Genomic DNA, 17,525 nt, shown 5'->3' on the forward strand with positions numbered 1-17,525 from the left:
ATGCCACGCGGCAGGGTCCTCCGCCCACGTCACGCCGTCTATTGGTGGACGGAGGAAATAGCGCAATTAAGGCGCTCCTCTGTCCAGGCGCGACGCACCCTCTTTCGTATTCCCAGAAGAAGAAACCCGGAGATCCGAGAGGAGGCCTTGGCTGCCTATAAGGCCGCAAGATGCGCCCTTAGCGCCACTATCAGGAAGTCCAGGGCCAGTTGTTGGGATGAGCTACTGTCATCCCTCAACACGGACCCATGGGGGCGTCCATACAGAATAGTTCTGAATAAGTATAGGAACTGGACACGCCCCCCGTCACGGAATCCCTGGATACTCCCGTCCTCAGGAATGTTGTGGACACCCTCTTCCCGCTAGTGGTTTAGGAGTCCACACTCAACTGGGGTCCCGGCCTGGGGGGACCTTATGAACTAGAGGAGGATGAGGAGATATCCAGCAACGAACTTCAGCGCGCCGTCAAAAGAATAGGATCAAGAAAAGCTCCTGGCCCTGACGGCGTGCTTGGAAAGATATGGGTCTGGGCACTGGACTTTCTGGGAGAACGTCTGAGGTACATATTTAATAAATGCCTCAGACATGGCGCTTTCCCCCAGCAATGGAAGCAGGCTAAATTGGTCCTGCTCCCCAAGGAAGGCAAGGAAGAAGGAACCCCGTCGGCATATAGACCAATATGCCTGCTGGACGAGGTCAGCAAGATCTTTGAGAGGATCATTGCAAAACGACTTGTTCGACATATATCCCGAGAGGGTGGTCTCCACGAGGAGCAATATGGCTTCCGCGAGGGACGTTCGACTGTGGATGCGATTAGTCGTGTTACGTCCCTCACGGAGGAAGCCGTGGAAGGGGGCGGGGTGGCACTTGCGGTATTACTAGATATCGCAAACGCCTTCAACACCCTGCCCTGGGATAGAGTAATGGATGCCTTGTTGCAATACAGGGTCCCTCCCTACCTTGTGGAGATCATCAGACAATATTTCCGGGATAGGAGCCTGGAGTTCGTCACACAAGACGGACTCCAATGCCGACGGGAAATTCGATGCGGGGTTCCGCAGGGGTCAGTCTTAGGACCCCTACTGTGGAATCTCACATACAACCGAGTCCTTTGCCTTCCTCTCCCTCGTGGCTGCCACGCCATCTGCTATGCAGACGACACATTAGTGGTGGCCGCGGGGAGCAGCTGGGGGATACAGCAGCCAAGGCCGAGACAGCGGTGGCAGTTGTGGTACAAAGCATCACTGGTATGGGTCTTAGAGTGGCGGATCAAAAAACCGAGGCTCTTTACTTTCACAGTAAATCCTCTGGGAAACCGCCAAGGACTCATATCCGGGTGGGAGATACTTCTATCTCGGTGGGGAACCGGCTTAAATATCTCGGTCTCCTACTGGACGGCGAGTGGAAGTTTGGACACCACTTCAATGTCCTTGCCCCAAGGTGAAGCGCTTCTCCACGGCGTTGGGTAGGCTCCTGCCAAACCTTGGGGGACCGGATGGTTGAGTCCGCCGTATATACATGGGCACCGTAAATGCGGTGGCCCTGTATGAATGCCCAATATGGGCGACGGATCTCGTGGCCATGCGTTATGCAAAGGACAAGTTTCGACGCATACAGCGCAGCATGGCCGTGAGGGTGATAAGGGCCTACCGCACGGTGTCCCATGCGGCGGCCACGGTCCTGGCGGGTTCGCCCCCCTTGGAGTTCCTGACCGCAATGTACGCGGAGCGGTATAATTGGGAAAGGGGGCTCAGGAGGGGTCATGGCCCTCTACCAGCCAGGGTCAAGAAGACCATCCGGATCCACGCCCAGCGGTCTATGGTGGAGAGATGGAGTGCCCACCTATCTGACCCAAAGACTGCGGGTTAAAGAACCCGCGTTGAGGCCGTCCGGCCCTGTCTACAAGAATGGTTAGACAGGGCCCGAGGTGAGGTATCCTTTAGGATGACACAGGTGCTCACCGGGCATGGGTGCTTTGGTGAGTACCTGTATCGAATCGGCAAGGAAGGTACCACGGCCTGCCACCATTGTAAGGAGGTGAGAGACACGGCGCGGCACACGCTGGAGAAGTGTCCGGCGTGGGACACGCTGCGCCGTGATCTCTGTTCAGTGGTTGAACGACCTCTCGTTGCCAACCATGGTTACGAAGATGTTGGGTGATGAGAGATCCTGGAAGGCGATTGCCTTCTTCTGCGAACAAGTTATGACGCAGAAGGAGGCGGCCGAGCGCATACGCCGACAAGAAGAGGCGGCGGCAGAAGCGGCGATTGCGGCCGCTGCAGCGGCTGTTGTAGATGACAGCAGCGAGGAGGAACAGGAGAAGGAGAGTGACTCCGATGGGAGCTTGGGTCCCTCCTTGCATCGGCTACCCCCACTGACAATGAAGCTAAGGCCTTGACGAGCAATTGAGGGGGGACAATCCAGTCGCCCTCTCCTCAAAGGAGAAGATGACATTAGAGGGGGGCATGGTTGGGGATTGGATGTCTCCACCAAGTGCTCCCCTCCCCCTTATTAGCCCCCCTAGTAACAAACAGGATGGCGAGGAGGTAATAAGATCCCTCCTCATGGTCGCTAAACGCGAATGAGAGAATTAAAAAAGAGAGGGGCCAATAGGCCCCTCTATAAAAACCACACCTCAACGAAAGGTGGCTGGAATGATGTTCCCCCAACCAGAGACGAACGTCTGCTTTAGAGACGGTTGCGTCTCTCCCTCGGGACCTGGGTAGTGCAGGCGGGGGCCTGCATTGCCCTGTGTCGGGTCGCAGAGGAAGGTGAACGGGCGGCGTGGCCCCACTCGTTCACAAAAATAGAAGAAATCAGGTAGGACATCAACAGTCCTATCTGGGAAGGAGACTCAGCGAAAGTCAAATGTCGCCGAGTCTTAAGCGCGGAGGGGACCCACAGTCAGGGATACCGAAGTAATGTAACTGCGAGTCCCGGGTCCCTGCCTGCCCCTCCATCGCGCGGAAGGCCACCGCAGGAGTTTTAGTTGGTAGTCCGGTGGTCCAATATGATCAGGACCACCGGGAGTCCAACATAACCACCATCCCTCTCCCGAGGGTGGTGGTATGCATCAAGCATTTCTCCTGCGTCAAAAAAAAAAGGTACACCCCATCACCACGGTGGTCCCCCACTGGACGGCCACCAATCGTCTTCTTTCTCTAACATGGAGGCCAGAGCGGAATTCGCCGCCCTCGGTCTCCATGTTATGGACACGGAGCCCCGATCGTCCTGCACCCAAATCGGCCACCCCCAGGCCATAACCCTCTGCTGCGAGGCTGTGGACAAAAACGTCCTGCGCCTTGCGGCAGTGGTTCAGTTTGGCCTGAAAGATTTTAGCCTTCATTTTGGTTATTAAAGGCGATCAGGTCCTTCAAGGAATCTTCTGTCCCCACCTGGAGATTCCTCCAACCCTTCCCATCTAGGGGATGATCGGTAAGTAGACAATAGGTGGGGGAGGGTGAGGGCGACGTGGTTGCCGCTTCTGTTACAGATTCCAGGGTTGGAAGGTGGAGGGGGACAGAGGGGAGAAGAAGTGTTTTTCCTCTTCCTCCCTCCTCCCGTGGGCCCTCTACTACCTTAACCTTCACAGGTGGGGATTGGGCCTCTTAAGCGTTTCCCTGTGTCAAGGATACGGGGTCCTCCCTCGCATACCTTTTTCTTTTTTCCTTCCCAGTTCTGGCATCGACGTCCGTAACTTCCTCTCTATACTTGGGTAGCACAGCTACCTCAGGGGTTGCGGGGTGAGGATGGGCGGACGCCGATCCAAACGGGATATTCTCTTTCTTTTTGGGGGAGAGGGGGACGGCAGGGGGTTTGGTCCTCACGGCCCCTCCCCCTTCCTTTGCCGGTTTTTTCGGCTAAGGTTTTGTTACGGGGCAGACTTGCCGTCCAATCAAATGGTTGGACGGCCGCCCGCGCCCTGCACAAGTCGAACAGCTCGGGGTCTTGGCCGGGCAGTCCTTGGGTGTGTGAAGTTAGCATCTCAAATGTTAGAATCTCAAAAATAAACTTTATATTTACTTGCATCCAGCATAGTTCTACAGTTCCTGATAAGTTTTAACAAAAGTTCCGTCCAATTAATTATTAAAATCGAATTTTTAAAAATGAGATGCTAACTTCCGACAACACTTTACAGTATCTCACCATATTTCGAATACCTGATTACGGGGAAGTAAGAATAAAAAGAGTTCTATCGCCTAAACACGTCCTGTCAATAGTTCTGACGATTAAACAATTATTTTACCCAAAAAATTCATATTTTCGAACATAAATGTGAGATGCCGGTCGATTTTCGACAGTTCTGTTTATTTTAAGACAGTTCTAGTATAGTTTTGGTCATGTACATTAATTTCATAAAGAGTTCTCATGTTAAAAACAATTAAAAATATTTTTAAACAATTATTTTTCCAAAAATCGCGTATTTTTTAATATAAAGCTGAGATGCTGGTCGATTTTCGACAGTTCTGTTTATTTTAAAACAGTCTAGTATAGTTCTGGTCATGTACATTAATTTCATAAAGAGTTCTGATGATAAAAATAATTAAACAAATTTTTAAACAATTGTTTTGCCCTAAAATCGGGTATTTTCTTATAAAGCTGAGATGCTGGTCATTTCTTGACACATATGTATATATATATATATATATAATTACATTTATAATTAATTAAATATTATATACTTCCATTATTAAAAAAATGTGTTAATAAAATAATCTTTTATATAATTCACTAATAATACCATTACTGTTGCTATTAAGTAGTATAGTAATAATTAAGTCAATAATTATTTTTTATTTTTATATTATATATATGTATATATACATACATACATACATATATTATACATACAAGGTTTCCCGAAATGACTGGTAAATATTTTAATGGCAGGTTCTTAAAACATTTTATATATATATATATATATAATATATATACAATATATATATAATTGTATAAAATTATATATACTGTTACGTCCGTGTCAGCTATATAAGAAAATTGATATATCGATCGGTCAAAAGTTTGAAAGAAAAACGAGCGTCGCAAGAAGACGAGTCTGCTTTCGGACGTAACATATATATATATATATATATATATGTGTTACGTCCTGTCGGCTCCACATTTTTCCTCCCACGAAATGAACAATAATCGTCCGATCGGTCACAAAAAACGGATCGCGCAATAGAAAAGAACCGTTATTATCAAATAATGTTTAGATCTACTAAAAACGATATCTAAACAAATACCGGAAGGGATCAATAACGAAATCCTCTAAACAACGAAACAGGCAAACACAGCTGCATAATCTTAAGAAAGAAACAAATAATGCCGCTACGCACTGTCAGCTCCACGTTTTTCCTCCCACGAAAATGAAGCAATAATCGCCCGACTAATCATAAAAAGGATCGCGCGACGAAAAATATTTTAAAATATTGAAAACGATGTTAAAAGAAACGACCGGAAAGGGTCGATAGTGAGATCCTCTAAATGAATAAATCGACAAACACAGCTGCATAATCTTAAGAAAGAAACAAATAACGCCGCTACGCACTGTCGGCTCCACGTCTTTACCTCCTATAAAGATAAAGCAATAATTGCCCGACCAGTCATAAGAGCGCCGCGGAACGAAAAAAATGTTTTAAACATTGAAATCGATGTTCAAAGAAATGACCGAAAAGGATCGATAGAGAGATCCCCTAAATAAATAAATGGAAAGAAACAGCTGGATAATCCCAGGAGATAACCAAATGAAGAATCTTCAAATTTCCTAAGAGGCCGTACAGAGCCCACCAATCAGCAACAATCAAAAATAAGGAGGAGAAGGATCTCACCGAACGATAGCTTTTTACACGTCAAAATCTCAAAAATACTCCCGCCCAAATTGTTAACACGCCCTCAAGATTTAATATAAAAAGGGAAGACTCGCGCATTACGAAGACCAAAAAATTTAAAATCAGTCGACAGTACAGCATCAGATTCATTCGGCACAGATTTTTCGGTCGTTCGCTGATTCAAGCAATTCGTTTTACACTGCGGGAGTCCCGATTACATCTTAAAATCTATTAGAGTCAGTGCTCAACAAAGACCACCCGCCAAGTAAGACCACAACTGGAGCCACAACTACACCAGCAGCTAAAAAAAACGCAACAAATCTGCCTAAATAGTAAGTTTAATTTCCTTCTCTTTTGTTTTGTTTTTTTTTCTCATCGTCTCTTTTCTCCTTTATTCAACCCTGTTCTTTTACTAAGTATGCCTAAAATCGCACCGACCCGCCGATTCTCGCGAGCCAACCGAGACCATAGATCGGACGACACGACCGTGTGCGAAATCGCGCCGTAACACATATTACATTTTCGTAAATCTTTATTATTATTTTTTTTCCTCTTATTATAAACCATTGTAACACATATCAACCAGAATAAAATCTTTAGAATCGCACTCTTTCCTCCTCTTTTCTGGTTGATGACCTCCGTACTTATGTAACACCCGCGATCCACACACACACACACACACACGCACACACTCATACAAATAATTTTAAAGCCGATATTAATAAGATCATATGTAAAATGGTAAGAATTAATTGAATAAATATTAATCTAAAAATTAAAATAATCGGTAAACTTATTTAACTCTCTCACTCCCTCCACGCAAAAGATCATATAAGGTCCCGTCCCGCGTAAAAGAGATTCAATTCTCTTACGAAAAAGGGACCACCGAGAGAGCGTTCGCATAACAGAGTAATAACGACACCCGTCGTTTACTTGTTTGCTAACCTGCAGCTCGCTCGACCGAGTCACTCGTCGATAAGACTTTTGACATCGGAACAGTTCTTGTTACGCCCTTTCTCTAACTCATCCTCTCTACGGGCCTGGACGTAACATATATATATTTATATTTTATATATAATTATACATAAAAATATATATATGTATTTATGAAAATAAATAAAAAAAAAAGAAAATAAATAGAGTTTTTAATTTACTTTAAATTAATATTTAATATTAATATATGTATAATTTAATCATTAATATTTAAAAAAATTTTATGAAGATATCTAAATTTTTGTAATATTACGCAGCATAACGTTATCTTCCGTAAATTAGTTACATTTTTATATAAGTATTGTAAATTTACAGTTAAATGCTCGTTAGTTCATTTGTGACAAACCATGAATTCGATCAGATATTGATATTGTGTTATAAACCCGGTAAAAAATTTTTATATATAATCAGACAAAAATAGTCGTATCTAATTATACAAATTTATACGAAAATATACGAAATTTGTCCATTTTATATATAATTATTAATAATTATACATAAAATGTTGCAGGCATTGTGTATAAGTATGTATAAGCTTACATATACATAATTCTAATTGTAGCTATCAATCCATTTATATATAAATATACGTAACGTTTTATACGGTGTCATCTATAATAAGGACTCGTCCGGAAGGGAGGACGCTCTTCAGGCGGGCGCGCTAAGGCCCTCGCGTAGTGTCTTCGTTACTCCTCAACCCCCGCCCAGCCACGCTCCGGCTTAAGGGCTTTCGCCCCCGGCGTACTATGTGGCGCTCACCATCATTTCCGCCGCGACCGTCGCGTCTGTAGCAGGAACCGATTCGTACGCGTCCGACACCCAGGTATGCATGCCGGTGCTATGCATCCTGCCCGAGCCGGGGTCCAAGAGGAAATCCGGCTAAAGATGCGCTCTTAACTATCCCTCCACTCCGGTTTCCCGGGGCTTCGGGACAGAGCCTCCCCACCACGTCAAGGTGGCGCATCATCGGGGAGGAATCTAACCTTTTTTTTTTTTTTTTTTTTTTTTTTTGTTACGAGGGGGAAATGCCTTTACGCCAACCAATACCAGGCCGGGGTATGTGGGACTCGCCGGCGCTATAGAGGAAGCACCGGAATGCCCACTAAAACCCCCCCGGGTATCCTTCCCAGACGGTTTATGCAGAAAGGAGGGCCTCGCCATCGGCACTATCCCTCCTCCTGCCCGTCTCGTACACACATACGCTTGGACCTGGGTCCAACGAGCACTCGCAGGAGCGTCCCTTCCCTATTACGACCCCGGGATACCAGCCGGGGTCTTCTCCTTCCCAGATTGCAGTAGACGGAGGTGGAATGTCCGTTTCCTACCCACTTCCGGCTCTGCGTCTCTCCCACACCAGAGACGTAATGGGGGGGGATAATCGTGTCCCCCCCTTCATCGTCATCTTCGTCCTACTTCCTTGTCTACCCCACTGCCTGCCCCGGCCCCCTGGTCCGACCGCCCACTTACTAGTGGTGGTTGGCTTTCAAGGGTGGGGGTCTGATGTTGGGGGTTCTCGCCCAAATTCCCGGGAGAGGGAGGAGGGGTCTCACCTTCCCTCCCCCCGCGTCTCTCTCGTCCTTCTCTCTTTCTTTCTCGCTCCGCCTCCTCTTTTGTGCTGATGACTACTCCACAGAAGGAGGCCACCGCTTTCCATTTGTCCTCCCCTTCTGCCATAGCCTTCACTATGGCTACGAGGGAGAGATCCTCTCCCACGGCCGTGGACAATTCCGCCCGGCTTTCCACCCACGCAGGGCACATCTCCAGGGTGTGCTGCGCCGAGTCCAGGGGATCGGTGCAGTGGTGGCACTTGCCCGTAGTCTCCTTCCCAATACGGTCCAGATATTCGCCGAAGCAGCCGTGCCCCGTAAACATTTGGGTCATACGGAAGGACATTCCCCCCTTCCTTTTTTCCACCCAGGCCTCTAAGTGAGGCCCTATGGCCTCAGCCACCCTACGCCCCGCAGCTCTGCCAGACGGAGAGAGCAGCTGCTGCTTCCACCGTTCCAGCATCTTCCTATGGTGCTGCCGCCTCACCGCAATCCTCACCCGGGGGACGATGTTCCGCCCCGCCTCCCGGAGCCCTCGCATGCGTCGGTACACATCGGTGTACATTTTCGCGAGGAGCTCCACGGGAGGAATCCCCGCCAAAGCAGTCGCCGCTTCGAACGACACTGTACGGTAGGCACGTACCACCCGTAATGCCATTTTCCTTTGGACCCCGTGCAAAATGCCCAAGGTCCTCCGGTTGCCGCTGATATCTTTGGCCCATACGGGTGCCCCGTACAGCATCATGGCGTGAACCGTCCATCCATACAGCCGCCTGACTCGACCGTCAGGGCCTCCCAGGTTCGGGAGTAGACGGCCCAGCGCGGCAGCTGCTTTCTCCAGGCGGGGAACTAACTGGGCAAAGTGCGCGGCGAAGCGCCACCCACCGTCCAGCAGTAACCCCAGATATTTAGAGGTATTTTCCACCTTCGTCTCCACCCCCTCTACCATGACCCAAAGGCTCGGCGGCACACCTCTAGCACCTGGCCGGAAAATGATTGCCTCCGTCTTCTGGGGCGCCACCCTCAGGCCCAACTCCCTGATAGCCCGCGTAATACACGCCGTCGCTACCGTGGCCAGGGCCGAGGCTTCCCTTCCGTTTTCCCCCTCGGCTAACACGATCGTATCGTCCGCGTAGCAGACGACCGTGCAGCCGGGGCGGATGGCCGTTCTTACCACCCCGTCGAAGGCCAGGTTCCACAGGAGTGGCCCGAGGACCGACCCCTGTGGGACTCCACATCCCACTCGTCTCGTAACCTCTACCGCGTCCCTGTTGGTGTAATGCAGGGAGCGGTCGCTGAGGTACGATTGGATGATCCGGCGGAGGTATCCCGGCACGCCGAAGCGGGCCATGGCTCTTTGGATACATCTCCAGGGCAGGGTGTTAAAGGCGTTCGAGATGTCAAGAGACACGCCGATCGCCACCCTGCCCTCCCGCACCGCGGCCTCCGCAAAGGCGCGCACCCTCAGTACTGCGTCCACGGTTGATCTTCCACCGCGGAAGCCGTACTGCCGGTCATCCAAGTTCGGCCCGATGCTTTCCAGGTGCTCGACGAGGCGATTGGCGACTATCCTCTCCAGGATTTTGCCAGCCTCGTCGAGCAAACATATGGGCCTGAATGACAAGGGGGTCTCCATATCCTTGCCTTTCTTGTGCAAGAGGACCAAATTGGCCCTCTTCCACCTCTCGGGGAAGACTCCCAGTCTGAGGCACTTCGTGTATAGGTGTGCAAGATGCCCACCCATCACCTCAAAGGCTCCAGCCCATGCCTTCCTAGGGAGTCCATCGGGTCCGGGGGCCTTGGTGCCGCGGAGTCTCCGCCTGCACCTCTCCATTTCTTCCTCCGAGACCGCCAGTCTTCTGACCATTCGGGTCCTCCCCTCGCAAAGATGGGGAAGGGGGTATCCTCCTCCTCAGACTGGGGAAAGAGCCCTCCGACCACCCGGTCCAGGGCTTCCGGGGAAAGGGTCTCCGTAGCCGGTGGCCCTCTATTGCGAAGCTTCCCGAGCACCATTTGGTATGGCCGTCCCCAAGGGTTCTCTTCCAAGTGCGAGAGGAGCTCGTCCCACGCCCTAGCTTTCGCTTTTTTTATTTCCAAGCGTAGGGCGTCCCTGGCCACTCTGTACGCCTGGTAGAGGCCTCTAACTTCCTCTACCGGCCTATCCTTCTTCTTGGCCCGGGCGTATTTCCTCCTTTGATGGACCGATGACCGCTGCAATTCCGCGATCTCCCCGGTCCACCAGTACGCCGCTCTACGGCCTTGCGGACCAGCCTTGATCCGGGGCATTGACGCGTCACATGCATCAGACATGGCGCCCCGGATCCACTCGACTTCCTGCTCTATGTCCCTATCGGCCTCTCCCGATTCTCCTCTCTCCAGCTACGTGGCCGAAAGGATCGAGGCCATAAAGGCGTCCTCGTTCATTTTCTTTGTGCTCTAGCGCCTAGGAGAGGTCGTCTCTCTCAGCCGTCGACGCTGGAGCACCTGCTCGGGTGTGACCACGAGGCCGTAGACTATGTACCTATGATCTGACAAGGTCTCGACCTCCGTGGCCACCTTCCACCCTAGCACCTTGTTGAGGGTCGCTGGGAAGGCCCAGATAAGGTCCACCACCGACTCTCCCCTTTCCCGTACGCAGGTGCTTATCCCTCCCTCGTTCAGCAGCCTTAAATCCAGTGTCGCGGCCCACTCTTCGACCGCGACACCTCGGCGGTCCGTCCTCGGGGAACCCCACGTCATCGATTTTGCGTTAAAGTCCCCAGAGACTACCACCCGCCCCACTCCAATCCCGCTGATGATAGCGGAAAGGGAGTCCAACCTCTCAGCAAATCCTGAGAGGTCCAGACTAGGCGGCAGGTAGACCCCGATGACCAAAACGGGTCCCCACCTGACCGCCACCCACCCTTTGCCCTTGCCCACCAATGTGGCGGAAAGTGAGGCCGGAGCATCCGCCCTCCATGTAAGGGCTACGGAGCCCAACTCGTCCCCCACCCACGAAGGGTGCTCGGGGATCCGGTACGGCTCCGCAGCAATGCCCAAACCACAACCACGCTCCGCCAGAGTGTGCACAAACAAGTCTTGCGCCTGACGGGCGTGGTTGAGATTTGCCTGCAGGACCCGAGCCACCATTTATTTATTATTTAAATTTTGATTCGGGCCTGCCTCCGATCCCTTTAAAGAAGAGGGGCTTTCGGGACCCCTTTCTCATCCTGTACCCTCTCCTTCAGGGGGGTAATCTGGGGTGAGGAGATTTGTATCCTCGTCCTCCTCTGTGTTTCCCTTCTTCACCTCGGTCTCGCCCACCATCCCAGCTGTCGCTGTTCCGGCGGGTACTCCTTCCAGAGTATTCTCCCCTTCTATGATGGTGGGGACATCCTCCGTTTCCTCATTTCTCTCCATTTTTTCTCTCCCCTCCTTCAGCTGCTTGTTGGGGGGTGAGGAGCAGGAATTGTTGAGGTCTTTAGCTTTTTTCTCCACTTCCCCCTCTCTCTTTTTCTTCGGTTGCGACCTAGGTGTTGACGCGGGGTGTGGGAGTTCCCCCATCCACTGCCCTCTTCGCCGCGTCGGGTCCTTTTTCCTTTGTAGAGGATCCTTTTCCCCCTATAGAGGAGGGTTTCCGGCCAGTGCTCTCCCCTACAGGCCTGCGTGTTTCCCCACTAAAGGCCCCGGTAGTTCGCCCAGTCATTCGACCACCCTGCGCAATGGGGCAAGCCGCACTCCCCGCCCTATGTTTTGCCGGCTTCCCTTTATCCGCGCATATGGGACATCTGGGCGCCGCTCTACAGTCCGCCGCTCGGTGTCCCTCCTCCCCGCACTGGAAGCAATCGAATCTTCGTTCCACGGTTGCCGTGCATTTCGACTGTACGTGTCCCCTACCCAGGCATTTAAAGCACTGGAGGGGCCTCTCCTCCAGCAATTCAACCCTGGCGTGGGCCCACCCAACCCTTATTCTGCCGGCTTTCGCCACCAGATTGGCGGCAGCTGCAAAGCATTTGGCCCACGCCGAGCCCATCCCGTTGGGGGCTCTTCGTATCGTCCCCACTTTGATGTCCCCGTGGGCACATCCACCGACTTCCGCGATTGCGTCCCTTACCTTCGAGGCCTGGACTGCATCGTCCAGGTCCCGAAACAGAAGCTCCGCAGTCTTGGTAGGGAGGGATACCCTAACTCCCTCCGCCCCCTTCAACGTCTTCCTAAGTTTGGAGGCAAAAGCCATGGCCTTTTGGCTGGCTCCCTCACCTCCCACTTCATATATAATCGCCCCTGTCAGGGCCCTCCTGTTCCTGAGCTTTGTGATGTTGAGCTCAGTCAGGTCGATCTGTCCTTTCGCACGGAAGACCATTTCGCTGTATTGCCCCTCCGGGCATGTAAGGACAACCGCCGCGGTGCGGGGGACCCTTATCGGCCTGGAGGCACCAGCTCTCTTCTTCTTCTGAACCCCATCAGGGGGTCCAGGTGGTGGTGGTCTCTTCTCCTTTCCCTTTACCTTGGTTGTCGGGGGTGCTGGGGATGCGGTCTCCTTCCCGCTCCTTAGCTTCCCTTTCTTTTCCAGTGCCGCCGCATATGTGAGCCGCTCCTTGTCGGCTGCCCGCGACGGTCCTGGGACTGGTCCTCCTCCGCCTTTAATTATGGCGGCTTTAGTTCCCGCTCTTCTTTCTTTTTGCCCTCTGAAAGGGCCCTGATCTTCTCCCACAAAGGTCGATCCCAAGGCGAGGTTTTCGGCGTACCTAACCTCTACTATCAGGTCTCCCTCCTTGAGATACTTCCGCCCTTTGATAACTTTAAGGGCCTCGGACACGACCTCCTCCACATTCCATCCCACCTCGGGGTTGGCCCTAATTCTTATTTCCTCCTCCTCCATGAGCGAAAGGGAGATTGGCGGTTTTTTACCTCGGGGTTGCGGTACCTCCAATTTCCTCGCCGCCCCCTTTTTCCTGTTCTTCCTTTGGTTTTTCCCTTCCCTTATGTCAGGTCCCACCTCCCCTTTTGTATTTGGGAACTTTCCTCCTTTGTATGATCCCGCGGGGGATGTGTTTGTCCCCATGGATTTGGGAGCCACCGAATCGGTTTCTGGGGCCCCTTTCTCCAGGAGCGGTTCGGTCTCCATCTCTTCGCTGGAGCCTTCTTCCGCGTAATTAACTACTCCCATACCCTCTCTGCTTCTCGTACGAGGGGCAGGGGTAGGGGTACCTGGAGCCACCTCCAGGGGAGGTTCTTTCCTCCTGATGGGCGTACCTTCTTCTCCTCTTTTCCTTAGGAGTGCATTCTCCTCTTTAAGCGCGGTTTCTCTCCGCGTCAGCTCCTCCATCTGGCGCTGAAGGGAACCGCTCGTTCCCTTCAGTTCTTCGACGTCCCTTCTCAGCTTTGTGTTTTCCTCAATGAGGGCCCCAAACTAAGCCTTGGTCTCCTCCAATTGCCTCCTTACTTCGTCAGAGGACATGCTTCCCCTACTGGCTAGGGTAACTGCCCCGGCAGAAGTCACTAGCACGGCTTCCTTAAGAAGCCTGACGAAATCTCCTTTGAGGTTTTTGGAGACCTTCGCTACCTTCTCCACAGCCTGTGTTGCAGTGAGTATTTCTGCGCAGACATCAGCTGCCGGAGAATTTTTAAGTTCCTCCTCGATCTCCTTTTGAGATTTCAGTTTTCCCCAGGTTTTGTTTCTTTTCCCTGGCAGAGCAGACCTGTCATAGACCCATTGAAATAGAGCCAGTTTTTCCTGAGCTTGTTTGATCCGGTCCATAGTCTTCTTGACCTCGTACTCGCCCGTAGTTATCGGGCGACCTTGTTTCCTCTTTTCAAAGAGGAAGGACCCGGTATCACTCTGTGAGTTCGTTGAGCCGGCCGATCCCGAACCGTTAACGTCGGAATCATCCTCCACCTCGATAACCTCACCAGTTCCTTCTTTCTTGCTCTCCTTTTTGAGCGGTCTCGCCCTCATCTTTTTCAAGACTGAGTCTAAGTTCGCTTTTTCCAAATCAGTCAGCGACCTAGTTTCCCTGACCACAGGGACACCAACGGCCGCCCCGACCGAGGCTCTCCTTCCTCTTCCTCCCGTGAGACTCGTAGTGTCTCTCGTTACGCCCACCTCCGTATTTGTTTTTATTGGCGCCATTTCTTGTTAGTTCCCGCTCCCCGCTGCGGCTCCGTCACCCAGGGTATACTTTCACCTGCCGCAGAGTGTCCCGAAACGTGACCGGCAACACTCCACGACAGGGCCTCAAGTTCCCCCGGGGGGGTGACATACGACACGGGCCGGGGGATATACATCCCCGGCACTGGTCCCTGGCCCCTTACTCACCCATGGAGGTTTTGACGCCTCCATGGGCTTTCGGGGGTTCCCGGCCTCCGACCTCCGGGATACCGCAGCGGGTGGTGCCACCCGGGGGGCCCCATGGACGGTTGGGACTGGGTCGCCGCTCCCCGGCCCAGTCTTACCCGCCATGGCGATCAGCTTGCACGCGCCCTTGACGAAAGTTACCTCCCATCAGAGGGCCCCGACGGTGCACCGCTTCGGAAGGGAAACGGTCGCGATGCACCGTCGGGCTCCGTCCCGCCGTCGAACCCTGCCTCGGAATACGTCCGAGCGGCTCCGACGGCTGGGCCGACCCGGCGCCGTTGGGCTATGCCCGTGCGGTCCGCGCCGGCCCTCCTCCGCCTCCCCGACCCCGTCCTCGGAAAACGTCCGAGCGGCTCGGAAGAGGCCCGGCCCGATGGGTCCGGGAGTTCCGGAGATCCATTGGCCCGTCTGCTCCCCTCGCGGCGCGCACTCAGGGGCAGAACCCACTGAGCCGCCTGCACGCGAGATGGAGCCTCACGACTGTGGGACGCCAGCCCATGCCAGCACCCACATCCCCCCAAGGGACGCCGCACGGCGGGAACACCCACACGCGCGGAAACCCTCATGTGCCAGGAGCACCCAGCGGTACCCAGCATGTGGATATCCGGGGGGTATGTGGGACTCTCCCTATTTAAGGGCATACCCACTAAAAACCTCACGAGTGGCATCTTCGGCGATTGTAGGGGAGACTCCTGGAACTAGCGATGCAATACTTCAGGAGCCTCTCCTCGCCACACTCCTTAACTGGAGTTCTTCCTGGGAGGGAGGGAAGAAAGGAACATATCCTCCCCTCCTCTCCAAATCAAACTTTTACTCTGCGGCTGGAGGGCCACTACCTCCTCCCGTCGTGTCTACTCTTCCTCCTGATGGGGGGTGGAGGGGGAGAATCGAGATTTAGAATTTCGACCCTCCTCTCATCTGGAAGGGGTTAAATAGGGAGGGCAAAAAAGAGGGGGAAGTAAGGGCGGGAAGGTCGAGCAGAACCAGTCTGCTCCCTCCTTCCACTTACTGACATCTTGGCAGCGCTCCCATGGGTGTCGATGGGTGCGCCGTCGCTGGTGGCGACGATGACGGCAGCGGGTGCAGCGGAAGTCGCACCAGCCGGACCGTCACCGTACGCAAGAGGGGCCCGGGTGGTGGGGGAGGTTGGGGTCTCTTGCCAGGAGCCCTTCCCCTCGCCCGTCCCGGTCTACGTTCCCTCTCGGCGCTTTCTTTTTGGGCCATGACCGCCTCGCAAAAGGCGGCCACGGCTCTCCAGTTGTCCTCGCTGCCGAGCATCTTGACGACGACGCTTGGCAGCGCCAAGTCGTCCCCGATAGTCCGGGTTAGGACATCGCGCTCGTCCCTCCAAGCTGGGCATGTTTAAAGGGTGTGTTGCGCGGTGTCCTTCTCGTGACCGCAGTGGTGGCAGGCCTCGCTTGCCTCCCGTCCGATGCGGTACAGGTACTCTCCGAAACACCCATGTCCGAAGAGCACCTGTGTCATCCTAAACGTACTGTTGCCCCACGCCCTGTCCAGCCACTCTTTCAGACAGGGCAGGACGGCCGATATAGTCCTCTCCTTAAATGTTGAGGGGCGCTCGTGCAGCAACGCGATCCATCGCTGCTCGAGGGACTTTTTCTCCTGGAGCTTCCAAGTGCCCAGTATCCTGGCCGGGATCTTGGCGACTCCTTCCATGCGTGCCGCGGATTTCCGGTCATACAGACGTCTGTGTGAATCCGCGACCATATGCAAGGGGGGAAGTCCGGCCAGGATGGTGGCCGCCGCGTGCGACACCGTCCTGTAGCCTCGGACGAGACGAATGGCCAATCTACGCTGGACGCGACGCATCGCGTCCTGTATGCGTCTGGTGGCCATCGCCTCGCCCACACCGGTGCTGCATACATTAGTATGCTAAGGACGGTGTGCGCGTAGACGCGGCGCACCCGACCGTCCGGCCCTCCGAGATTCGGCAGCAAGCGGCTAATCGCTGCCGCCGCCTTCTGTGCTCTCGGGACCAGGCGGTCAAAGTGACCCGCGAAGCTCCATCGGCCGTCGATGTGGAGCCCCAGGTATTTGATCTGGGACCCCACTGGGACAACAGTACTGTCAACATCTAGTCGGGAGGTGGGGGGAGGCTCCCCAGCGGCCCGGCGGTCGTAGAAGTAGACCGCCTCGGTCTTGCTGGGGGCCACCCTCAGGCCAGTCCGGCTTATGGCCCTCACGAGGCCTGCCACCTCTTCGTTGGCCCTGTTTAGGGCTTCCCCCCAATTGTCCCCCTCGGCTACCAGCAGGGTATCGTCGGCATATCTGATGACCCGGCAGTCGAGGGGGAGAGCGGTATGGAGGACCCCGTCGTACCCGAGGTTCCACAGCAGCGGGCCCAACACCGAGCCCTGTGGGACCCCGCAGTACACGCGACGGGTGTGACCCTGGCCCTCTTGGTCCCTGTATTCGAGCCTACGGTGACCGAAGTAGGCTCGAATTCCCTTCACGAGGTAGTTGGGGACGCGGTGGGTGTTAAGCGCGTCCCCGATTGCCTTCCACGGGAGGGTGTTGAAGGCGTTGGACACGTCCAAAGCGACGGCCAACGCCACCCTCCCGCGTTCCACAGCTGACTCCGTGAGGGCCCTGACGCGCAGTACGGCGTCCACCGTGGACCTGCCCTCACGGAAGCCGTATTGTTCCTCGTGAAGGGAAGGGACCTCATCGCGCGCCAGATGCTGGACGAGTCGGCGAACGAGAATCCTCTCGTATATTTTGCCGACCTCGTCCAGCAGGCAAATTGGCCGGTACGATGACGGGTCACCCTCCTTCTTACCGCCCTTGTGGAGAAGA

At 53.4% G+C, this 17,525-nt stretch overlaps 2 protein-coding genes across 2 annotated transcripts; one reads left to right on the forward strand and one right to left on the reverse strand.

Moving 5' to 3' along the window:
• Nucleotides 1–1,518: 1,518 nt before the first annotated feature.
• Nucleotides 1,519–1,869, forward strand: LOC140670365 (uncharacterized). The gene has a single exon (XM_072900924.1). It carries the CDS (start codon nt 1,519–1,521, stop codon nt 1,867–1,869), a length of 351 nt encoding a protein of 116 aa, XP_072757025.1.
• Nucleotides 1,870–10,114: 8,245 nt separating this feature from the next.
• Nucleotides 10,115–11,500, reverse strand: LOC140670456 (uncharacterized). Its single transcript, XM_072901064.1, has 2 exons — nt 10,856–11,500; nt 10,115–10,750 (listed from the first exon to the last, which is right to left on the reverse strand). Exons 1-2 carry the CDS (start codon nt 11,498–11,500, stop codon nt 10,115–10,117), a joined length of 1,281 nt encoding a protein of 426 aa, XP_072757165.1.
• Nucleotides 11,501–17,525: the final 6,025 nt, after the last annotated feature.

This window comes from Anoplolepis gracilipes, chromosome 1, assembly GCF_047496725.1.
Source record: "Anoplolepis gracilipes chromosome 1, ASM4749672v1, whole genome shotgun sequence".
NCBI classification, from domain to species: Eukaryota; Metazoa; Arthropoda; class Insecta; order Hymenoptera; family Formicidae; genus Anoplolepis; species Anoplolepis gracilipes.